The sequence below is a fragment of the Carassius auratus genome, chromosome 44 (assembly GCF_003368295.1).
Source record: "Carassius auratus strain Wakin chromosome 44, ASM336829v1, whole genome shotgun sequence".
Lineage (NCBI taxonomy): Eukaryota > Metazoa > Chordata > Actinopteri > Cypriniformes > Cyprinidae > Carassius > Carassius auratus.
This window is the reverse complement of record NC_039286.1, coordinates 9612644-9638811: the sequence shown is the minus strand read 5'-3', so window position 1 is coordinate 9638811 and position 26168 is coordinate 9612644. Positions and strand designations below refer to the sequence as shown.

Below are 26168 nucleotides of genomic sequence, written 5' to 3'. Positions count from 1 at the left end.
GTGCCTACGCACCTTCGGTGCTTGGCCCCTAATAAATATAGCTGCAAGCAGCAATTACGGGGCCAAGCACTCCAACGGCAAATGTAGGAGCTAAGCATGGCATGAAGCATCACACCAAATACATTAATGAGCAATAACAGTAATTTTGGAATTATTGTAATTGAAATGGCAAAAAAAAAATCATAATACCACCTCTAGTAGCATGATTACTTGGCTTATAAAGTTTGACCAATAGGTGGAACTGTTATGAAATCAATTTGGTGTACTCTGTTTGACTTTTCAATGACACACACAAAGTTTGGTGTTAATATGCCACAGCATTCCAGAGATGCAGCCTCAAGTGTCATTTTGTCATTGTGTTTCAAATTCGTCGCTTTGGTATGCGAAAACGGTTTTGTCTATCGACACAAAATCCATAACTTTGTGTCAACATATTCTGAAGATCATCTGATTCGAATTTGGTGAAAATTGGACATACGGTTCATGAGGAGTTCGAAAAAGTAGGTTTTCCACATAAATCAAAATGGTGGACCGGAACTTCAGTAAACACTGGCATATTTGGTATCTATGTTATCGGCATAAGCCAGGGAATATTTTGAGCCCAGTTTCGTTGCAATAGGCTAATGGACTAAAAAGTTATTAGCATTTAAAAAAGTGTATTTACTCATGGTTAATGACTGGTTTATTACTCTTGACCAATAGGTGGCGCTGTTACCAAATTTATGTGGCATGGTCAGTGTGAGGTGGCGATGACACATACAAAGTTTGGTGCAAATATGTCAAAGTGTTGCAGAGATACAGCCTCAAATGCATTTTGGCACCCTTCCAGCAAATTCGTTGGTGCGCTAAATGAGAACCGTTACGTATATCGACACAAAATCCATAACTTTTTGCCAGCATGGTCTGAAGATGATTCACGTCAAATTTGGTGAAAATTGGGCTAACGGTCTAGGAGGAGTTCGAAAAAGTAGGTTTTCAACATTAAGCACAATGGCGGACAGGAAGTAAGGCTAATTTTCACATTATTGGTATCAATACTCTCGGCATGACCCACAGAATATAGCGAGACCATTTTAATTTTAATAGACTAATTTATTCAAAAGTTATTAGCATTTGTGTGATATTTCATTATAACTATTGGCCACAAGGTGGCGCTGCCACCAAACTTTTTGAGTACCTTCAGGGCATGGAGCCGAATATTTTTGTAATTATTTGCGAAACGATACGATGCTGCGTTCAAAAAATACAGCATTTTGAAACATAATTCAAAATGGCCGACGCCTAAAATGGCCGACACAGGAAAATTGGATATCATTCGACTCGCCATGACTCACTGAATCGAAAGAGACCAGTTGTGTGATTTTTGGCCAAACCATTCAGGAGTTATAAGCCAAAATATGCATTTTTCATATCTCCTGACCACTAGGTGGCGCTGTGTCGAAACACAGCAGGTAGTCTCAGTTCATGCTTGTTATAACACACGCCAAGTTTGGTCTCAATATGACAAACCGTTGCCGGGATATAGCCTCACGTGCATGTTTGCGTGCTTTTCGTCAAATTTGTTTACGTGTCATTCGACAACAGTTGGACGAATCAACTTGAATTCCATAACTTTTTGCCAGCATGCTCTGAAGATGATCTGAGCCAATTTTCGTGGCAATCGGACTAACCGTCTAGGACGAGTTCGAAAAAGTAGGTTTTTCGAATAATTGAAAATAGCGAAAAAACTAAACCTTGCGATTTTTGAATTTTGGGGTTCGTTCGACTTGGCATGAGCCAAGCATTCAGAGGAAAAAAGAATTTCCATTTTCTGGCTTAGGGTTCAAAAGTTATTAGCATACAAACATTGAAAGTTTGGACAAGTGGTGGCGCTAGAGAGTAGGAGATAGAGACTTCAAATTTGCTAGAGTTAATGTTGGGACTGTCCTCTATCAGTGTGCCAAATTATACAACTTTCCCGCAATCGGTTCTATGGGCTGCCATAGACTTGCGGCGGAAGAAGAAGAAGAAGAAGAAGAAGAAGCAGAATAATAATAATAACGCCAACGGAAACAATAGGTGCCTACGCACCTTCGGTGCTTGGCCCCTAATAACGCCAACGGAAACAATAGGTGCCTACGCACCTTCGGTGCTTGGCCCCTAATAAGAACGCCAACAAAAACAAGAGGGTCCTACGCACCTTCGGTGCTTGGCCCCTAATTATAGTCAAAAGACTAAGACTAAAACTAAATTAAAATTTCGTGTCAAAATTAACACTGATATTAAAAGCTATCAGAAGCCGTAGCATTTACAAACAACAACGTATCTAAAAGTATAAGGCCACAACAAACAAACATGCCATTAAGAGGCTTGAGTTCACAGGGTTTCTGTGTGATCATCTTCATTAATATTCTTTGTGTCTCAATCGGGCTCAAATTGATAAGCAATGAGAACATCATTGTTTACAATATAACCGGAGCACATTCTGAGCTTGAGAGGGGCGGGATGTTCAGACGTGCTCTAGAGGCGGTTTAGCCAATCACAAGGCACTGAACCATTTGACCAATCTCAGCCCATCGTGTATTTCTGAGGGAGGGGCTTCATAATAACAGGAAATAATCAAGGCATTTGACGAAGGGACAGATTAGTGTAGAATAATTATGAGTTTTTTTAAAAAATGAAGCATGAACACATGTTAGACTGCACCCCATAAACACAATCAAGCAGAAACTGACCAGTCAACCACCCCTTTAATAAAAGTTTATTTATTTTTTTTTTATTCTTTTTTTAAATTAAATGTATCTATGCCTCTAAACCCTCTTCTCTGGATGTTGTATATTTGTTACCCAAAAGCCAAAAAATAATAAAAAAAAACCTAGAATACATTTTAAACAATTTTATCTTTTTTTACAATCCAGTAAATTTCTACATTTTTTGTCCTACATTTTTTCCCTCATTGAATTTAGAAATAGGTTTCATTAAAAGTCAAATGCATTGCAGCTGTTGTTGACTACATTTTTTAATTTAACAAATATAGTTATAGTTGCTTTCTATATTGAACAGAATCTCTCATTGTGAGAACAGTCAAGTGTGTGCTGAAAAACAGATATTACAGAAAACAGAATATTAATATATATTGTTTTTGTATATATGTGAGTGTGAAATGTTAGACTGTTTATGAGACTAACACAAAGAAGAGTGAAAGATAATCTGTGATTACACTGTTTATTTTAATAAGATTATTTTTCAGGGAATTGGGTCACACTGATCCAGATCTTGACACTACATACTTGGCCAGTCACAGTTACATTTTTGATGCTTCAGTGTTATGAATGTTTTTCATGTTTTTACAATATATTTAACATGATTAGAGAGTAGCAGTAATGTTTCATTCTCGGTAGACAAAGAACGTAGCCAAGATAAATTCGAAGCTAAGAGTCACATTGTCAAGTCTTTTAAATGAAACTTGTCTGTGTGAATTTGATTGTTTGGGCTAGTACTGTATCTTTGTGATTTGGACAAAACTGTTTATTTGTCCTAACATGACTTGTTAGTTGCTAATTTCACAAGTGAAAAAGTGGAAACACCTTCAGGACATTAACATTTGCATTAAAGAATTACGGACACAGAAATAGTATAGGTTTACATAAAGTTAAATAATTATTGTTTATTTAATCTCTACATAATTGCAATTAAGTGGTTTAGAAAGTGGTTTAGATCTATCAGTAAAATTCATTTTAGGATTTAAATACATTATAAATTGCAACAGTTAGAAGTTAAAAGTTAAGTTTTCACTTCATAAGACATTAATAGATGGACTGGAGTGGTGTGGATTGCTTGTGGATTATTGTGATGTTTATATCAGCTGCTTGGACTCTCATTCTGATGGCACCCATTCACTGCAGAGGATCCATTAGTGAACAAGTGCGTAACGTTACATTTCTCCAAATCTGTTTGGATTAAACAAACAAATTCATCTACATATTGGATGGCCTGAGGGTGAGTACATTTTCATTTTTGGGTTAATTATTCCTCCTATCTGCCTACATTGGTCAATAAATAAGAAATCCCTGACCTGAAATTTGATAGCATGTTAGATCACTGGAGATAACCTGCAAACAGGATTCAAGGATAAATAAGACCAGCAGCGTCTCTTTAAAAAAAAAAAAAAAAAAGCACTCTTAAAAGAAAGTTATTTTCATCGTGTTGACATCAGAGCCTGGCTGAATAAACAAATCTGTACATATTCTGTTGAGTCATCATGGCTTTCCAGCATGTGCTAAATTCACTTTAGCAGGTCACTGTTCTGGAGATTCACAGCACGACTGTCAAATATTTTGTATTTCTTTCAGTTTTCTGTTTGTACTTCAGAAAAAATCTCTCTCTCTCTCTCTCTCTCTCTCTATATATATATATATATATACAGCAGCATCTCAGAATAAGAAATTCATCATCACTGTTGACGTTTCAACATTAGTCTGCATATTACTATTCACCCTCCTTCCATCTGGCAGGTGTTACAGGAGCCTACGCTCTCACCAGTGCTTTAAGTGGCCCTAAAGAGGTGCTGGTACTCTATTATAGCGAATTATTATTATTTTATTTTTTTGGATGACTCCCCTCATCCCCTGAGGTAACAACAACTATATTGAAGGGGTTTTTCATAAACAGCAGTCAACAGGTGACCTTAATAATAAATCCTTTCATTAGTTTGTGGATTTGCTTGAGCTAGAAAGAACTACTGAACATAAATAATATGTGCAAAATGATTTTTAAAAACTGACCCTAGAAAGGGCTATTGAACATAAATAAAATGTGCAAAAGGATTGAAAAAAAAAAATACCCTTTGAAAGAGCTACTGCATTACTTCATTAGCTTGCATCTGACCTCCAGTGATATCATTCCGGCTTGGTGGGGTGTCAGCTAGCGAGTCAGCTGATTCTGACTGTGTTCTTTTAGTAGTTACTCAGAGTCTGACGCCAGGAGAGCATATTAAGTGTTGTTCACTGTATTTTTACTGAGCCGAGTGTATGCGTTTCACACACCCTCTCCGGCCATGGTGAGTTGTTGACACTGACAGCGGAATTGCAACACGCTCTGAAAAGCGGCAGCGCAGGCAAAGGATTAAAACCTCTATAACCGGTACGCTAAAAGCACGTTCTGGGCGCACGGAGAGGTGGAAGTACGATCAAGAGCTATATTTGACTAAAATGATTCACGCTCTGAACTCCCAAACTGACTCAAATGATTCGCGAACCCGCTCCGAACTCTCGAACTGATTCGCGAAACCGCTTTGAACTCACGAACTGACTCAAATGATTCGCGAACCCGCTCTGAACTCCCGAACCCGCTCTGAACTCAAATGATTCGCGATCCCGCTCCGAACTCCCAAACTGACTCAAATGATTCGCGATCCCCAAACTGACTCAAATGATTCGTGATCCCGCTCTGAACTCCCGAACTGACTCAAATGATTCGCGAATTCGCTCTGAACTCCTGAACTGACTCAAATGATTCGCAAACCCGCTTCGAACTCCCGAACTGACTCAAATGATTCGCGAACCCGCTACGGACTCCCGAACTGATTCAAATGATTTGCGAACCCGCTTTGAACTCACGAACTGACTCAAATGATTCGCGATCCCGTTTCGAACTCCCAAAATTACTCAAATGATTCGCGATCCCCAAACTGACTCAAATGATTCGCGATCCCGCTCCGAACTCTCAAACTGACTCAAATGATTCGCGAACCCGCTCTGAACTCCCGCACTGACTCAAATGATTCGCGAACCCGCTCCAAACTCCCAAACTGGTTCAAATGATTCACGCTCCATCTTTTCACAAGTGAGGGCGACAGAAATTTACACACACACACACACACACACACAATATATAACATTACGATATAACATTGTTTTGAAAGAAACTGTTGCTGATTATCAATATACTCTGCTCAATACTGTATATAGCAACTCTACTGTACATTCTGTATATCATAGCTTCACTTATTCTGCTCTTTTATGTAAATAAAACATTATATTCTTGCACTTCTGGTTAGATGCTTACTGCATTTCATTAGCTCTGTACTTGTACTCTGCATATTGACAATAAAGTTGAATCTAATCTAATAACTGCTAGATTCTGTCAATATAACATCCTGTGGATATGTTACATCACATTTAAATCAATAATACAGTTACTGCAATCAGTATAGTTACATGATAAATAGCCTATGTATTTCTAATGAACGTTATTATTTTTAATACAACTGAATTCTACCGAAATCATTATAATATGCTGATTCAGTTCTCTATAAACATTTGTGCTGCTTAATATGATACATTTAATATTATTAAATACAAAATTAAAATACAAAAATACAAACAATCAAGTATTTGTAGCAAGTTCCTCTATTCCAGATTTCCACACTCACCACTAGAGGACACCATCAACACATTTCTGATTTTCTGTCACCATTACTCTGGTTAAACCACTCAAATAGTAAACGCACTCTTAATTTTGCAGACAGTCTCTTTACTAATTGTTTAAATGTTTTACATTAGTGTTTCCCAGTCTCCTCCTAAGATTTTATTTTCAGTCAGTTACTGAAGTGATCTTATGTTTTCATAGACTGTTGAACATTACTACTCTGAAAGCTATGAGAACAGAAGGTCTAAAAAATTCCACCTCAACTTAAAAACTTGAGTTTAGCTGCTGACTAATATTATACAGACTTGGGAAAAATCTTCTATTTAACTTTTAAGGTTTATAATCTGAATGAATTCCATATGAGAATATATATATATATCTTTATATTGTAAAATATATGTATTCAAATGTGATCTACAAATAAATAAGACAAACCCAGTATGCCTAAAAGCATTATGAATTAATAAAGAGCGTGCATTTGACCTAATTTTAAATGTTTCCATTGGTAACCATTTTAGGTTGGGGAAATGCATCATTTATTTATTTTTAAATCACGATTATTATTTTTTTCTTTATTTACACACCTAAATTACATACAGTAATGTGTGTTGTATTTCATAGTGTGAAGCAGTGGGGGCTCTAAAGCTAATGCACTATAATGAACATCCTTTGTTTACTAACAGAACAATAGGTCCATGCGATCAAATTAATTAATTGTAATGCTTTGGAATATAATGGGGGTGGGGAATATGAAGATATGGAAATGGTAATGGAATTATATTGTAATGTATATTGAATGTGTCATACTCATAATGCTCATTCTGGGAGCTTTGACCAACTGCTTTCCTTTTCCTCATGTTTACAATGAACATTGTGCATAACTGTCAATTTACAATTAACCAGCTGACTGACGGATAGCAAGTCAGAGCTGCAAATATGAACCGGCAAACCTGCAGTAGCTATTACAAGGGGGCAGAAATCAGTTCATGCAGTTTTGCATGATTTAGTATTGGGTTCAGACTGAGATTAAGGGGGTGGGGGGGGTCTAGTCATCTAGCATATTATGGGATGTCTGGGCCAATTGTGAGGGGGAGGGGCGGCGCTGGGTTTGAAGGGAGTGAATATCACATTTGGGACTGTTTGTTCTTTTTTGTCTCTTTATGTTTAGATGCTTTTTTCTGGTTTTGTGGTAGAAGATTCACCTGTGATATAATGATATTTACATTTCTACCTCATGAAGCAGGAAGATTGCACATTTTTCTTTATAATAGATCATAAAGGAACTTTAAAACATATGCTTATGCAGCACGAATATAAATATTACTATTTGCAAAGTACTTAATGTACTAATTCTACATATAGCCAAAGCCTACAATAGTTGCACAAGCAAAGTTGAGAAATGATCAAGCACGGTCACTGAAATTACTGCCCGTTTGCTTTCATTTTTTGGTAAAATCCAGTGTCCCTTAAGAGTTTATCGGTAGCCATCTCTGATGGTGTCCATATGTGGCTCTTTCACCTAGTTATGGAGTCACATTCGGTTCGGTGTGGGTTGGGGGAGGAGGGAACTAGCAGAGAGAGCATAAAAGGAGTATTATGGTATTCATTTTAACATGCATGGTAATCTGAAACCCCTCCCTTACACCCCCCACCACCCCAAAACACACACACACACAGAAACACCTCTTTCTTGCATATTGCCATGACAACTGCCAGCAAAGGAAGAATATTATGGTCTGTGTTTTCTTTTGGATGAGACATTATTACTGGATATTTGGTGCTTTGGAGTATGGAGGAGGGGTGCGCCTGAGTGAGTTGTCATGACAACCATCTTTATATTTCTTTGATATGTAATTATGCTATATGGTGCCTACCACTCCCCACCCCCCCAATAAACTACATTTGTTTCCATGTATGTACATGTGTGCTGCATTTTGATGGATTTGATATGTGCGTCAAGAGCCATCAGTGTTTCTCATTTTACATCTCTTTATCCAGGTGGGTGATAACGAGGGGAAGATGGCAGAAGGTATAGGATATGTTGTTGATATAAGGAAGACAAACTATAAAAATGTCTCAACGTCCCATCAAGACACTATAACTTCTGAAGGCCTTGAACAAATGGTGGCAATTCCATTTTAAGCCATTATACAGCAGCATTATCAATGTGAGATTTGAACTCATCTTTAAATGAGACCTTGAAGCTTCAAATCCAAACCAGATCTACACTTTTAACAATGAAGGTTCCAAAATGGGGTTTTTGCAGTGATGCCACAGAAGAACAAGTTTTGGTTCCCTAAAGAATGGTTCAGTTGAAGAGTTCTTAAAATAGGCATTTATTTCTTAGTAGGAAGAACATTTTTAGAATCTAAAGAACCATTTTCCACTATAAAAACCTTCTGTGGAATGAAAAAGTTCCATGGAATGCTACACATTTCTCATGGAGCCATCAATGCCAATAAATAGCCTTTAGTTTTAAGAGTGTATTATCTGCTTTTTAAACTCATTCTTGGACCACTAACCAAAGTTGGTTGCATGTGCTACTAAATAGTAGAGTTCTAAAATGCCATTAAGTTTGAATTGTTTATGCCGTTTTATACGCTCACATATGTCTACTGTAAATACAGAACTATAATAAGGAAGCAGTTTGGCGAGGAGCTGCTAATCGACTTTTTTTTTTTTTTTACCCTCTCTCACTTCCGGCTCAGTTCCTGTTCATTCTATTTTCGGAGTTATGATTATTGTGGGATGTCAGTGACTATGTTTATTATTATGGGATGTTAACTGAGGTGGGAGGGGTAGGCTGTTTCCATGGCAACTGTTGCTAAGGGCATGGTGGAATGGGGAAGAGAGGGTCTGTCTTTGGTTGTTGGGGGGGTGGTTATTATGGTCTGTATGTTGCAAGGTAACTATGTGCGTGGGGGAGGGGTGGATGTCTGTATGTATGTGTATGTGTGAATATGGGGAGGGAGATTATTATGGGATGTCTGGCCCCTGATCTCTTTGTGTCTATGCAAAGGGTGTAAGTGGCAGAAGGAGAAACTGCGACGTTGTGTGCATCCTACAGCTAAGGAGAAAAATATATCAATAAAATAATCCGGATACACTTTTACTACTTATTAGAAACAGGGATATTACAAACTGTTTTAAGTGCTGATGAAAAGGAGCCAATACAACGTGGGGACATCTTAGATTGAATTAGCTCAGTGTTTGTTTGAAAAAGGGAACAGGTCAAGTTGTGTGAGTACGATTTCTGACATTGTATTACATTAAATCTACTTATGTTTTCATTAAATCATACTATTTATGACATCGTTTAATGCATGTAAAATTAAAGGAATCTTAAAAGTTATGGAGACTTTGCCAGGTTAGCATTACTAGCCTGCTTAGCTAATGCCTCACTCACATTATGCCACATTTGTCCATTAAATGTAAAATTAACTTGTATTTTAAAGTTTAAGCATGCTTTTTTTCAGTTGCATTAAACTAAATGCTATTTGTCCCCTATTGTTAGATATATTTTCACGCATTTCGGGGTTTTTCTCCCTTGGCATGGAGTAACCACTATGATCAGCATGCTACCGTGACTATTAACTTCCGTTTGTTTTGTTCATTTATTTTCTGCCTCCCCCGGCTTCAAGAAGGCACCAGAGGAGGCGAAAATCGGCACACGAGTGTCCACAATCCTCTCTAGCTGCTGTAATCAACAATATGTCCGGCAGCGAGGACGATTTTGAACATCGGTCTATGATGCAAGGTAAAATATCTAACGTTACGTTTGCTGACGCGGGTCAACTCCACTCGATTGGTCGGTGTTGGTGTTGTTTATCGTATATATAGATTAAATGTAGACACGTTTAATGTTTAAACGGATTATCTGTCACGTATTCAATGTTATTCGTTGGAGTTTATTGGTGTGAAACTTCATTTATTCGACGAAGCAGTTGCTAGTAACGACTAACGAAACCACAAGCTGGATTGATTCTAGATATTTCTTTACCCAGTGAACTGGAATAGTAATTTAAATGAGAAATTCACCTTATACGTTTGAATACTTTACCTTTTATCATCCAAATAGACACTGTTGTTGTTTTTCCGGCAGCGCTTTGTGTTGCCGTTTTTTTACGCGGCTAACCGTCGTTAACGTAACTTTCATACCATTTCTACCGTCGCACTCAAATAATACGCCTTCATATTTGGCAGAAATGCCACAGAACGTAAATTTAAGCAAAACGGAGAGCTTATTAAGCAGTAGTAATGATTTTATAGTAACATTAGATGTGTTATGTTGTTGTTGTACCGGCTTCGGTGCTTAGCGGCCTACCGGTAACAATCGCGTGAGAGTTTGACGCGCGAGGATTTTTCGTGTCCCTCGCGCTCTGGCTGCTCGCGCGCTTGTCGGCCTGTGTTGTTCAAGCGCAATATTTGTTATATTTAGTCTGTGAAATAACCGTAACCGTCGATTTTATTTGTAATATTTTGATTTTGCACTCCAGCATGTGCAGGAATCGGATGTGACGCCAGTTTTTTCAGGGAAATGGTTAAAGGGGGGTTTTGCCCGTCATTCGGTGTGTCGAATGGAGCAAAATACTCATTGTGTTTTTGTATTTTTGTCTGACTGATTATGTAATACAGAATGTAAGATTATTTTGAAAAGGGGAATTATGATTTCAAATGTGTTTTGTGCCAGTAATGTAGTATATTTGGTGGTTATTCAACTCAGTGAGATAATATACTGTGGTACCTGGAGAAAAGCCAGTATATTGTTTTCATAAACAGTTTGAGGCAAGTCCATTAAGATCTTATCAGATTAATGTCGTCCATAGGAAAATTTAGACTGACAGAATAATCATAATAACAACAACAACAGTGCTGTGTGACTTTTCTAAACAGAGATTGTAAAATAAGTGCTATCATGCAACTTTGTCCTTAGGTTCAGTATTTGCAAACCTGCTACCAAAAATAACTAATATTGTATCTGATTATAATGCTCAGGCCACTTACATGTGTGATTTTGCTGTCATTTTAATACTTCCTGTATATCTGTGAGATGGTAGCCTAATTGACATCATTTCTTAACATAAAATGCCCCAGATGATTTTCAACCAACTCAGATCAAATGACTAAAGTAGATTTGAAGATGACTAATCCTTTGCTCTCCTATTATTAGATTAAATGTAAATGTCAACGAATGGCATTAATGTTTGATAAGATCAATCTGAGCTGCTCTTTTCCTAATTACAGGGTTCATGAGTTTTATTTTATTTATTTATTTTACTTTTACACCTTTTACCAGGCCTGAAAATGATGCAAATCAGTAGAAAGTTCATAATGAATATATTGAATATATAGACAAAATCTTCAACTAATTTTTTTTGTTTAAAATATTAAATCAAGTAGGTATTTCTCTCTCAGTGCAATGTGGGCAAGCATATTTTTTTATTAATATGAAGCCAATGAAACTTATCTGAATGACTGGGAAAAATGTAATTTATTAAAGGAAAAATATTAATAATTCAAAAACACCATTCAGATAATTATGAAATGTATTTATTAAATGATAAAAAAAACTATTAATATAAATAAAAAAGAATATAACATTTATTAAAATCTAAATAATTTGTTAAATAAATTAGATTATTTAATAAAATTGTTTTTGTTTTCTGCAGACGATGATGACCTGGACGAGGAGTTGTCAGAAAATGATGCCCCAAAGGTGAAAAAGAAGAAGAAAGCCAAAAAAAGCCGCGAGAGCAAAGGCAGCAAGAGAAACCGCTCACGGAGAGAGGTAAGTGCCTTTTCTGTGAGCATGTGTGTGGATATTGTTTGCAGTATTCACTGTTCTTGTGTTATTTATTAGAAACCTCCCCCACGGTGTCTTAATGAGAAACAGAACAATTTAGCTACTGTCTCAAATGGGATAGCATGTCCTAATGACTATTAATACCAAAGGTACATTATTAAATTTTTTTAGCTGCTTCATTAAAGAGGGGTTCTAATGCTATTTCATGCATTCTGAGTTATTTAAACTAGGGCTGGGCGATATAGGCTAAAAAAAAAAATAAAATCCTTGATTTTTTTTCACACAAAAAAATCACATTTACAATATTATTCAGTATTCTGATGACAGAGAAATTGCTCAAAACAAGTTTTAACTTGATTTTACCCTCTGGGATTTGATCTGGATTTCCCCCTTGGGGTTAACCCTCTGGAGTCTAAGGGTATTTTTGGGGCCTGGAGAAGTTTTGTCATGGCCTGATATTTGTGCTTTTTTCAGTTTCTTATAAATATCTAAATTAGGGCCGGGACTTTAACGCGTTAATTGAGATTAATTAATTACACAAAAAATAACGCGTTAATTAAGATTAATTAATTGCAGAAACAATTTTCCCGCATTTTTAATAACTTATTTTTGCACTGCGGAACGTTTCTCACTGGTTGAGTTTCGGCAGACCGATAATACTGAAGCACCAACTAGCGTTCGCATATCACTGCAGCACATCGAGCCTCAAGTATCACCTCAATGCAAAACATATAGCAGCTAGCGTGGACTTTACACTTTATGTTGAACTATGTATTATTTTGCTGGTGCAACAGTTTATGTTAAACTCTTTATTGTTTTGGCCAAGGTTATTGAGAGTTGGACTTAGTATGTTATGGCCTCTGAAGCAACCGAGAGATGTTTTCTAATAGTCAGTGTTTCCAATGTTGTGAATGTAATTGACAGTATTGTGTATTACTTAAAAAACACTTTACAGAAGGTTCCAGCACCTATAAGCTACCTGAATTTCTGAAATATACTATTTCTAAATTGTTTCTAAATATGCTATTGCTACACTTCATGGCAAAAATTGCACTGGTCTGCTAGACTTGGTTGAACAAAGATAAACAATATTTTGTTGCTTAAGCTTATGTATTCAGTCATTATTCAATGGTATACTATAAATCCATGTAAAAAAAAATTACTTCTCACTGTTCTCAGGTCAAATATTTATATGCAATTAAAATGTGATTAATTTCGATTAATTAATTACAAAGCTTCTAATTAATTAGATTAATTTTTTTAACCGAGTCCCAGGTCCTAATCTTAATGGGTAAAGTCTTATATCACTGTAATCAGCACAAACTGGGCTATAATAATATGTGAAATTGCATGCATGTACATGATTGTATTTTTGAGAAAAAAAAATGTATGCATGGTTAGTGAAAAACTAAAAATGTTAAATCACTTGAATAAGGCCATAAAACACATACATAACATTGGTTCCCGGGACTGTTGAGAACTGGAGCTTGTAGCCTAGAATTTTTCTTTGTAAATTATGTGAAAATCATCGTGTTTACTCATTCACAGAAAACAATATATTGATTTAAATTTTCGAAGACACTTTTTGTTGGTAAAAGTCCTATGTGAGTAGGCGTCAACTATCATGAATATCATTGTGATTTACACAGCTGCATAATGAGCCTCTCATAATTCAATCAATTAAAATTGAGAGTGTAATTTAAGTTTTTTTCGGGGTTATCAGGAGAAAATGACTCAAAACGCATATATGCGTTAATCGACTCGAAAGGGTTTTAAAGTGCAATCAGAAACAACAAGCCAAAAGACAAGATGGCAAACCCTGCCATTGTAAACAGTGAAAATGTTACATAATATTCTTATCATACTGGATACAGTTTGTAAGACTGTCAGAGGTCTTCACTATTTATTTTTTTATTTTTTTCATGGGAGCCGCACTGATATGGCAAAGTCAATCAGACAGCCACTTTTACCGCAAACCATCCTGTGAAGACAACATCACTAGGTTCTATTGTCTATTATAATTGGATAGGAATCGCGGTTTTGAGAGTCATAAAACATACACAGACAAAACCAAATTAAACACTGCAGCTCGTGACGATACATTGCTGTGTAAAGACACAAAATGATCTCTCTGTGCAAGAAACTGAACAGTATTTATATTGTATTTTACCTCTGATTTTTACAGCATTGTCTGATTCTTCGTGTTTATTGTGATTTATTCCACCTAACATTAAAGTTTTTAAATATATATTGCAATATTTTCACATTTAATCTTCAGATTAATGTAGAAACAACATAGATAGTTTTTTAATATTTGTTGAGTGGCTAGGGATTTAACAATAAACCGCAAGCCAGTAGAAAATCGATTCAAATATGTGACTATTCAAATCAGTTGAGTTGCTAAACAAATCGCTATTCAGTTGGGTGTAGTAGTTTATGAATGTATGTCTGATAGGAACTTGGTTTTTTTTTTTCATCATACTTCTGTATAATGCATATTAAAGTTCATAAGTGCAGCGCTGCTTTGTTTACAGTGGAAACTAAGGACACTCTTTAAGCGCCACCTGCTGGAAGAGAGTGAATCTGCATCTTGTTCAGCTGGTTTGCCGTTTCTTTTTCATGCTTCACAAAACTGAAGTCAAACCTTTCTGTTTTTGCTTACAATTTTTGCAGTTATACAATCTAATTTCGATTAAAACCTGCTCATGTTGCATGTATGCAGCAGCTTTGTTTGGATCATGATTAAATTGCAGTGGTTGCCTCTAATTTTAAATGGAAAGAGCACAGACAAAGCTTATTTTGTTTATATAAAGATATTTCTTTTATTTGTGTTAATTATTTGATTTGGGGCTTTCAATATAGTTTTATTCACATTTATATATATATATATAAAAAATATTTAGCAGACGATTTTATAAAAAAGTGACTTACAAATAAGGACAACAGAAGCAATCAAAGCCAGCAAAAGAGCAATAATAAGTTCTATATAAATATATTATTACAGTGTTATACTTCAATTTCACAAAGTAACGTGCAGCATTTCGTCAAAGCAATAATAAAAGGACACATTTAATTTATAATTTGTCTTAAATCTCATTTTGTAAAAAAAATACAATAATTTGGGAATCGAATTGTAAAATCAAAATCGTGAATCAAATTGAGTCATGAGTTAAGTGAATCATTACATACCTATTAGTGGCATATGTTTTTATGACTGAAGACAAGACATGCATCACATTTTCTCACAGTTCTTTATATTTTCTGATCCACTTCAGCTCTTAAAGTCTCTACTAATGAGCTGACGAGTTGAATTGGGTGTGTTAGATGAGTGAGACAGTGCTGGTCCTCCAGGACAGTTTTGAAAACCACTACATTTCACAGACGTGTTCTTAAATCTGACTCAAATATGGAAACCTGTAGCACAAAACCAGTCTTTAGTCGCTGAGGTATATATTTGGCAATAGGCAAAAAAAACATTGTATGGATCAAAATTATTGATTTTTCTTTAAAGGTACAATTTGCAAGATATTTGCAGTAAAATATCCAAAAACCACTAGGCTAGTGTTATATATTTTGTCCAGCTGATTATTAACAATATCTCTAATGTTTTCAACTACTTGTAAATCATGAGAAAATTCCCATTATAAACAGTAACACGGGGCAGTGCAGTTGCCTGTCAATGACTTTAGTTATCCTTTGTTACCACCTTTACTGACGTAGAAACCACATGACAACAGTGTCGTGGACAAATGCGGAAGTTGCTTTGTGACAAGCTTCAACTAGATAGAGATGCCGATCTCGTTTTGTTTGAGTTGTTTTGATTCGTATCTTTACATAAATATGTTATTATAACGATCAACAAGATTAATATTATGGGGCATAAACGGCAAAACGAGGGGCATGGCATCTCTAGACCCACGTGAGGACTCGTCTGATCCATAGTTTGATCGCGTCTTTGCATTGATTTTGTTTGTAATCTACTCGTGCAAATCGTTAAACTTGTGTTAAATCCATGATTTATCTTTGCGTCTGATTGATGGCCGTCAGCGGTTGGGTAGAAGACAACAAATCCCATCATTCCACGCTCCTTCCTAGTGTCATCAAACCACGCAATTGTTATTGTTTTGGTAGTGCGCCCTCTAGTGGCAGGTCCTACAACCTGTACCTTTAATACCAAAAATCATTACGATATTAAGTAAAGATCATGTTCCATGAAGATATTTTGTAATTTTCCTACCTTAAATATAAAAACTTAATTTTTGAACTTTATTTGGACAACTTTAAAGGTGATTTTCTTCATATTTAGATATTTTTTCCAAATTTTCAAATAGTTGCATCTCGGCCAAATATTGTCTGATTCTAACAAACCTTACAACAAAAGAAAGCTTATTTATTCAGTTTTTATATGCTGTATGAATCTCAATTCTGCAAAATTGACCCTTATGACTGGTTTTGTGGTACAGGGTCATGTATAACAAATTCTTACATACATGAACAGTTTTAAGGCAGCTTTAAGTGCCTCTTTGCTAACTCCATGACTTAATTGATGACATAACTACTACATTGCATACTCATGTTTCATTTGCCCTTTAATATGAATTTATACAGCACTTGCCACTGCATTTGTGCATCCAATTGAAGAACATGTTTTAAATAAACTAAAGAGTAAAAAAAAAAAAAAAAAAAAAAACAGGCATCTTTTTCAGGAATCTTTGAATATAAATTTCAAAAGAATAGCATTTATGTAAAATAAAAATCCTTGTAACATTATAAAGGTCTTTCATTTAATTAAATGCTTTAACAAATCTTACTAAATTCAAACCTTTTGAATAGTATTGTAAATTTAATATAAATCTTAACCTAAAATCTTGTTTTGGAGAATGGGCTAGTGATTTTACCAGCATCCAAATCTGATCAAATGAATGTCCAATGTGTCCTCCAGGATATCGCCATCAGTTCTCCGGAGCCAGTGGAAGGCCCTGATTTGGACGATGGTGAAGAAGACCATTCAGATAGCGAGGGTAGCGACTACACACCTGGAAGGAAAAAGAAGAAAAGAGCCAGCACCACAAAGGACAAGAAAAGAAGCAGCTCTGGTGCCGACAGAATCTCAGCAGCTTCCAAACGGAGGGAACCTGAGGAAGAGGAAGACGAGGATGATGACGATGCTGTGAGTTCATATGGGATTTGGCAGCTAAATGAACTACATGTTAAAATAAATACAAATTGAATCACTCAGTTCTATAAGAAGTGCTTTTCTGAATTGATTTAAAGGAGCCAAAAAGTTCCTCTCAGCTTTTGGATACCTGGGGTATGGAGGACATCGATCATGTCTTCACTGAGGAAGACTATAGGACTCTGACCAACTACAAAGCCTTCAGTCAGTTCGTCAGGTATGAGTGCATTACCCACATTACAAGTCATTGAATGTTTTTATTGTAGATTCACTATCAAAACACGCAATAATATTGCAGTGTTTATTATAAGTGATTTAGCTGTGCACAACATCATCCATGTCCCCTCACAACTTTTCAAACAAACCAGACATCTCTGATGATGTGTGTGTCGGTGGGATGATAATCTGCCTTTTGCATTCGATCACAGCAACAGTGATCCAATAAACCCAGTGCTTCCCACAGGTTTGAAATATACTTGCGGTTAGGACTGGACGGTATGACGGTATATATTATTACCTTAGTATAAAATGTCAACTGTAACAGATTTGTTTATTCCACGTATACAGAGACGTGTAAATAAGTGGACATGGATTTTCTTTCCAAAGAAACAAGGAGAAAAACAAATGAACAGTAAAGGGTTATATATATTGCATGCATGCACAGTTTTAAGGCAGCTTTAATAGCCTTTTTGGTAACTTCATGACTGAACTGACCATGACATTGCATATACTTGCATATTATTTCGCGCCTGGCGCTGAATTAAAGTGGAGCACGTGTCTGAAACATCTCCTGTTCTGCAACAGAAAAAATGCACTTCCTGTTAAAAGAAAAAGTGACAGAATCAGCAGTTGTGAATCGGGTGGCCAACCCTAAACCCGCCCGTGTTAATTACATTAAATATTTTTAACACGTTAAACTGAAACAATTAATCGCCTGCATTAATGCGCTAATTTTGACACTGCTAGTTTTAACAATATCTTTATTTGTTAAAATTAATTATAATAACATAGGCTACTATTACATTTAATGAAATACTCATGTAATGCATTAATATGCAGCGTAAATTATCCAAAATTTCAGCATTTAAATGGTAGAGTTCTCCTTGCTTTCTCATATAGTGTCTTTCTTAGCGAATGGGACACAGATTTTTACTGCTACTAGTAAAAATTATATTTGTCAATTAATGTTCTTGGACTTTTCTTCCTGTGGGAAAGCATCCCAGCCAGAAACTACAATAGTTTACTATGAATTAAACAACATTAATTACTAATAAACACACAACAGCGCCGCCTATAGACACTTCAACATGCAGTGCACTTTTTAAAAATTAACTCATATACTTTTGAAGTTTAATAATAAATAGGCTTTATGGGGATTTATGTCTTTCCATCGCCAAGATATGACATCTTAAAATTATCATTAAGATTTAACCACTTATACCATTTTAATTTATTGAAGTTGTGACAAAAAAATCACATGGAGGGTTTTCGCATTATTCGCACACGTGCTCCTAAATATATTTTATATTTCACACACACATCTATTTTTAGTTGCAAATGCGAGTAAAGCACCCGCAGTGTGGTTTCTGCTTTTAACGGTTGCTGTTGTTTTTTGCTTTCTACTGTCACCATTGGCTTGCGTAGTTGGAGTTTAAAAAAACACTTAAAGGGATAGTTCACCAAAAAAGGTTTCATTGTCATTTACTCACCCTAAAGTTGTTCCAAACCTTTATGAGTTTATTTTTTCTGTTGTACACTAAAGATATTTTGAAGAATGTTGGTAACCATACTGTCGACGGTAGCCATTGACTTATAATATGGGGGAAAATACTATGGAATTCAATGGCTACCATTTGGGTGAACTATATTACTGATTTGACTCTAAGTGACACTATCGGATGAGAACAAAACTTGAGCTAGAGCTGAAAAATGACACCATTGTCTTATGCTTTTTAAGCTGAATGTTTCATAGTTTATGAACTTCACTCAGTTATTGAACTGAACTAAGTCAACTCAACACTATACTGACTTGAGCTGAATAAAGACACTGTCTTTTTTAGAGCTGCTTTGTCACATATTTTAAGAAGCTTACATCATCCCCCTACAATCTCACAGGCCTCTGATCGCCGCCAAGAACCCCAAAATTGCCGTTTCCAAAATGATGATGGTTCTGGGAGCGAAGTGGAGGGAGTTCAGCACGAACAACCCTCTTCGGGGTTCGGCTGCTGCCACCACAGCCCTGGCGGCCGCTAGTGCCTCTGTATCAGTTGAAGCTGCAGAAGAAAGTCCAGTCACAGCGCCCACAGCCCAAATCAGTGCCGAGCCCACACCAGCAGCTCCCATACGCAAGGCCAAGACAAAAGAGGGCAAGGGTGAGGGCCAAGTTGTTTCACTTCTTTTAATTTGTCTTTTTATGATTTGGTTTTTCACCACGTGAGTAACTGCCTGCGAAGCAGCTGTTTTCCCCAGCACTGACGTTTGTGTGAAATGTTATTACAATTTAAATGGCGGTTTTCTGTTTAATAATTTTTCAAATGTAATTTATTCCTGTGACTCAAAGTTTAATTTTAAGCAGCATTACTCCAGTCTTCAGTGTCACATGATTCTTCACAAATCCAATGAAACAAGATACTTTATATGATTTTACATGCTAACAGCCTTTATCTTTGATGTAGGAATAGCCACTCATTTTTTGCTTGCTTCATGGGAAGCTAATGCTAAGTCATGTGCATTTCAGGGCCCAATGCACGCAAGAAGTCCAAACCTGCACCCAAACCTCAAGAGAAGAAGGTGAAGACCAAAAAGGTTGCTCCTCTGAAGATCAAACTAGGAGGCTTCAGCAGCAAAAGGAAACGCTCATCTGTAAGGACTTCAGTTCTACTTTCCCCCTTCCTTTTCTCCAGCTTGTCTTTGCACTCATCCTTTAACCTTTTTCCATGAAATAGTATTTTCTTATCTTTTCTAATTTTAGACCTAGTATCTCACTAAAGACATCCAAGTCATTTTCTGGTCATTTATCAGACTGTATTTCTCTCTTCTTTTTATTTCAAATTCTCTGTTTTAGAGTGAAGAGGATGATGTTGACGTGGACAGTGACTTCGATGATGGCAGTATGAACAGTGTGTCTGTTTCCAATGGATCAAATAGCCGCAGTAGTCGCAGCAGCACTAAAAAGAAGCCCAAAAAGAAGACGAAAAAAGGTGAGGATCTTGTGTTCTCTGTCTATCAGTGCTTGTGAAATATTATTAGGCTTAAACAGGCCAAGGTTAGACCTTATGTCTGTCATAATCCCTTCAGAGAACAACTTAAGGGACCAAAGACTATTTAGTAAGTAAAATATTGTATCTGGTACATACTGAAACCCTGAGGAATATTTGGAAAGCCTAGAGCGTTCCAAGTGTTCTTGAAATTAGATATCCTCCCCTAAAAATACAAGTGCATTTGAGGCACATTACTATCATAGAGCCTTATGAAATCAGTTAAAAAAAGTTGTCAAGTTACATTTTTTCAAACTAAGTCCAATAGTAGAGGGTGCTTCTCCGGGTCAAGATGCTCTCTGGTCCAGGGTTTATCACCGTCCATCAAAGGAAAACTACAGAAAGATCATGGCAATCTTGTAAATGAAAAGCCTTTATTATTAAGAAATCGGCACAGATGACTTGCCTAAAGACGCTACTTTCACCTCTGCTAAGTTTGTTGCATGCTCTCCCTGAATTTTTTTAATCGTTTTTCCAATTACATTTTTTTCTGGATTTCTTTTGCATCACAGTTTTTCTGGATTGTTTGATTGCTTTAAGATTGCTTTAATGGTTAAATTAAAATAACATCTAATTTAAATCATGAAACTTGTATGGTTTAACAATTTAAGTAAAAAAAAAAAGTTTAATGCCAAGATTTTTTTCTTATGTTCTAATTCTGTCTTTATGATTTAATAAATAATTATAATCAAAAATAGTGGGAATCAAATGAAGACATAACATTACCAATTGAATAATTCCTATAATAAAAAACATAATCAAATGAAAAAAAAATTGCAATCAAAACTAAAGAAAAAGTTGACATAATTTAAAATATTTCGAGAAGTACATTCTGCTATACAATAGTATACAGTGATAAAGTGAAGTGACATTTTGCAATATGTTAAATTCATTTTTTTTTTTAAATGACTGGATTCCACTATTCTGTCCTTGTTTTTCACATCACTGAAATCATAGGGTCCTTCTATCAGTCGTTGAACTGTCCTTTCTCCTGCTCTGCTAGGTGATGATGATGGTGATGGATACGAGACGGATCATCAGGATTACTGTGAGGTCTGTCAGCAGGGAGGAGAGATCATTCTCTGTGACACCTGTCCACGAGCTTATCACATGGTCTGCTTGGACCCTGATATGGAGAAGGCACCAGAGGGCACCTGGAGCTGCCCACACTGTGTGAGTGAACCAACTCTGAATCTCCACATCTGTTCAATATAAAACTGCAGCACTTGCCTCCTGTAAAATGTTTGGTTTTGTCCAAAGAGCTGAATATGAAGCCCTGATGTGCCACTGTACTCAGCATCATCTCTCCCTCTTTTAGGAGAAGATGGGCATCCAGTGGGAGGCTCGTGAGGATGCATCAGACGGTGAGGAGGAGAACGAGGTGGTTGGTGAGGCAGAAGAAGACGACCATCACATGGAGTTCTGCAGGGTGTGTAAGGACGGTGGAGAACTGCTGTGCTGTGACTCCTGCCCTTCGTCATACCACATCCACTGCCTGAACCCACCCCTGCCCGAGATTCCCAACGGAGAATGGATTTGCCCTCGCTGCACCGTGAGTCAACTGCGTTACAACTTGTAAACAGGCTTAAAGGTCTGAGGCCACGTGTGTTACTGTCAGTTTTCAAGAAATGTCATATTTGACTGATCAGTTAAATGACTTATCATTAATGTTACTGCAGCAAAATTCATGTCGGAGACTTGACATAAAAATCTATTTTTGATGTACTTAACTTGTACACTAATCATGCTTAATTAATTGTTCCGCCCTAGTCTCAGTATATGGTACAACGCAACATACATTCACATCAAATATTAACTCAGCGGTAGAGATACACTCACGGGACACTGCACTTATTTGCAGTCACAAAAGTACATTATTTGCATGTGCTTTAAAACCTTGCCGGTTTAACATTTCATTTGTGTGCTGTTCTGACATGCGCCTTTCCTGAGCGTGTACACATGAAGCGCATGCACACTATGGAAGTCTGTGGGGTCCAGCAACGGTTTGGTTACCCACATACAGTAACCTTTATGTTTAACAGAAGAAATAAACTCATTTAGGCTTAAAACAACTGGAGAACAAATGATGACAGAACTTTAGTTTTTGGGTAAAACAACTAAACACAAAGAGAAAAATCACTTGCAGGTCTTGACTGAAGAACTTTAATACAGTTGCTTTAATAAGAGTCTATGTGTAATTTAAACTATGAAGTGTATATAGTTTTTTTTTTTTTTTTTTTGAGTGGACTTTTCCGGGGAGCATGAGTGGTGCAAGAGTGGAGTGGCTTTTTCGGCTCTCATTTTTGACCATTTTTCTCTTTTGGCCAAAAACCGAAAATGGCTTAATTTATACATATGCATTTTTTATATAATATACGTGCATAATAAATATAATTATTAATTATTTACATAGGATTACTAATTTACAAAAATGACTTTAAATATTAAGATATAACTGAATTTATATTTAACATAAATGTTGTATATAAATAATTGGGATTCATATATGTACAAATAACCTAGCTTTGATTGATAATTTAAAAGGGAGTAAGAAATGTAAGACTGTTGGTAATAATAATGTATGGATATTATCCATTTGAGTCCAATATATTTAGACTTAATTAGTTAACCATTGATTTCTATTATTGATAATAATGTATACTGTGAAATAATTTATACTGATATTGTTTTCCCTCCAGTGCCCTACTATGAAAGGTAAGGTGCAGAAGATTCTGACCTGGCGCTGGAGTGAACCTCCTCCTCCGACCCCTGTGCCTCGGCCCAGTGACCTCCCCGCTGATGCTCCTAACCCCATGCCATTAGCTGGTCGCCCTGAGAGGGAGTTCTTCGTTAAATGGCATAATATGTCCTACTGGCACTGCTCCTGGGTTTCTGAGCTGCAGGTACCAGCACTGCTTCTTACTGACGCCTTAAAATGCAATTTTGAATCCAGCTCCTGGCTGAATTTACACTCAGTTAGTTAACTCGGTCCTAATTTTGGTCCACACCTTCTCTTGCGCTCTCTAGCTGGAGATGCACTGTCAGGTAATGTTCAGAAACTACCAGCGTAAGAATGACATGGACGACCCCCAACCCGTAGACTTTGGTGTTGAGGGAGACGAGGAAAAGAGCGACAAGAGGAAGAAAAAAGACCCCACCTATGCTCGGATGGAGGAGAAGTACTACCGCTTCGGCATCAAGATGGAGTGGATGATGATTCACCGTATCCTGAACCATAGGTGAGATGAGCTTCAAGAACTTTAGATTTGAAATGATTTGGTCAGTTTCCTGGCTTTGCTCACGTCGCATTTGTTGTGTTTTATTCTTCTCAGTGTGGATAAGAAGAATAACTGTCACTACCTCATCAAGTGGAGGGATTTAACTTATGATCAGGCCACCTGGGAGGCAGATGATATGGATCTACCAGAGTATGACACCTACAAACTGCAGTACTGGAACCACAGGTATACATGTGCATGGACGCTACTGTTAAAGAACACACAAAACCGCATTCAGAAAGCATTTAACTTCAAAATAATGTGAAGTAACATAATGCTGTTTTATGTGTATTCTCTTTTAAATAACAATTTTTGCAATCCCTGACAGTGTGATTTTAGTATTGTTTGTGTACCATTATAGTTTCTATTACACTTTTAAATAAGATTTTATTTTTATGTTTTTAAGATTTTATTTTAATTTTAGTTTTAGTGATTTTTTTTGTTTGTTTGTCTTTAGTCATTTTAAATTTTTTATATTACTGTATAGATAAAATGTATAAAAAAAATATGATTATAGTTTATATTATTTTAAATAGGCATTTATATATTTTTTGTGCTTTTGTAATTTTGTTATATCACTAATTATTATTATTATTACTATTTAATATTATATTATTAGTAGTACTTTTAGTGCTTCAACTTAAACTTATTTCAGTTACTTGCCATTTTCTAATTTCCATTTAGTTCTAGATTTTCACAAAGTTTGAAATAACAAATGTGTTTTAATAATTTTAGTTACCAATAACCCTAATTTCTGCTAAAACATCCTTTATTACATTAGTATGCTAAAAGGCCTTTTAAAGGTAGTAAAAGCTATACAAAATTTAAAGATTTATAAAATTTCTTTAATGAATTAAGAGAGAAATGTGTAATCTGTAGGTACATAGACGCTCATCAGCACATGCGCATCAGGTTCATCTGTTTTTGTTTTCTTAAAGGGAGTTGATGATGGGTGATGAAGGTAAACCAGGAAAGAAAATTAAAGTCAAAGGAAAGGTGCGAAAACTGGACCGACCTCCAGAGAACCCTGTCGTGGATGTAAGTCAGCTGCATTGTTTTCATCCTACACAAAACACATCACCTATTAGACCTAGCTGCACCGTTCACTTGCTCAACAATGGCTGAAATCCATTTCTTCTTCTCCTGTAGCCCACTATTAAGTTTGAGCGGCAGCCAGATTACCTGGACGCCACAGGCGGGACCTTGCATCCGTACCAGATGGAGGGGCTCAACTGGCTCCGCTTCTCCTGGGCTCAGGGAACCGACACCATCCTGGCAGACGAGATGGGTCTGGGAAAAACCGTTCAGACTGCTGTTTTCCTCTATTCACTGTATAAAGAGGTGTGCAGTTTATGTTTTTTATGGAACTGACCAAATAATTAAAATACGATGAGCTTCATTAATCTTCGTTATCAAAGAATAACCACACTACTGTTAAAAAACAAGAAAAAAAAAAAAATTTATTATATCTTTGAAGAAAGTCTTATTTATTTGCTAAAAAATACAGTAAAAATAGTAATATTGTGACAGTTTGAGAATTTAAAGTATGTATATATATTTGAATATATATGTATATATATGAATCTATTTTATAATGTAATGTATTACTTTGATGGGGAACTTCGGTGTCATTTGTTTCTTCAGAAGTCTCTCTAATATTTGGTGCACAAGAAAGATTTCTTACTATGATCAAAGTTGAAAACAGTTTAATATTTTTGTGAAAAACTGTGATCATTTTATTTTCAGGATTCTATGATGAATAGAAAGTTCAAAAGAACAGCATTTATTAAAAAACATTTTTTTGTAAAATTACAAATGACTTTCCCTAACACTTCTGGATAGGGCAGCACAATTAATCACATGGATGCCACAATTACATAATCGTTCAAAGTTGCAATTAATTGTTTAAAGTCCACTAATGTTATTCTGCACGCTTAGCTATGTTTTATTTCTCTCTACATATTATCTTAAGTGTTTTTCAATTGTTTTAGTATAGCATACCATTCATATTTTTTTATATAATTTAAAGAAGAAACCAATCCGATGTATATTTGACATTTGAGGGCTCAATACTATAGAAAAGCACTTTTTCAGTGTGTTTTCAGCTTGTTTGTTTTCAGATAAAAATACGGCATGCAGTTGCATCAAACAATGGTATAAACATCATTCAATGTAATCGTAATTAATAATCACAGTTACAATTTAAAGGGAATGATCAACAATTGTCATAATTGTGCTGCCCTAGA

At 36.1% G+C, this 26168-nt stretch overlaps 1 protein-coding gene across 3 annotated transcripts in view; it reads left to right on the top strand.

Annotated features, from left to right (window-relative positions):
* The first annotated feature begins 9404 nt into the window (after positions 1-9404).
* The window catches only part of LOC113062414 (chromodomain-helicase-DNA-binding protein 4-like), a 31946-nt gene continuing 15182 nt past the window's right edge, over positions 9405-26168 (top strand). Inside the window, exons 1-15 of one of the 3 annotated variants that reach the window (XM_026232248.1) lie at positions 9405-9648; positions 10050-10165; positions 12078-12196; positions 17154-17381; positions 17486-17604; positions 19503-19759; positions 20125-20249; positions 20452-20587; positions 21648-21817; positions 21963-22196; positions 23344-23547; positions 23672-23883; positions 23977-24108; positions 24861-24960; positions 25072-25263. In XM_026232248.1, coding sequence (XP_026088033.1) covers positions 10120-10165; positions 12078-12196; positions 17154-17381; positions 17486-17604; positions 19503-19759; positions 20125-20249; positions 20452-20587; positions 21648-21817; positions 21963-22196; positions 23344-23547; positions 23672-23883; positions 23977-24108; positions 24861-24960; positions 25072-25263 — 2274 coding nt within the window. In that variant the 5' untranslated portion in view covers positions 9405-9648; positions 10050-10119. The remainder of the gene's footprint in view (positions 9649-10049; positions 10166-12077; positions 12197-17153; positions 17382-17485; positions 17605-19502; positions 19760-20124; positions 20250-20451; positions 20588-21647; positions 21818-21962; positions 22197-23343; positions 23548-23671; positions 23884-23976; positions 24109-24860; positions 24961-25071; positions 25264-26168) is intronic. The other 2 variants (XM_026232247.1, XM_026232246.1) reach the window with 2 other exon arrangements.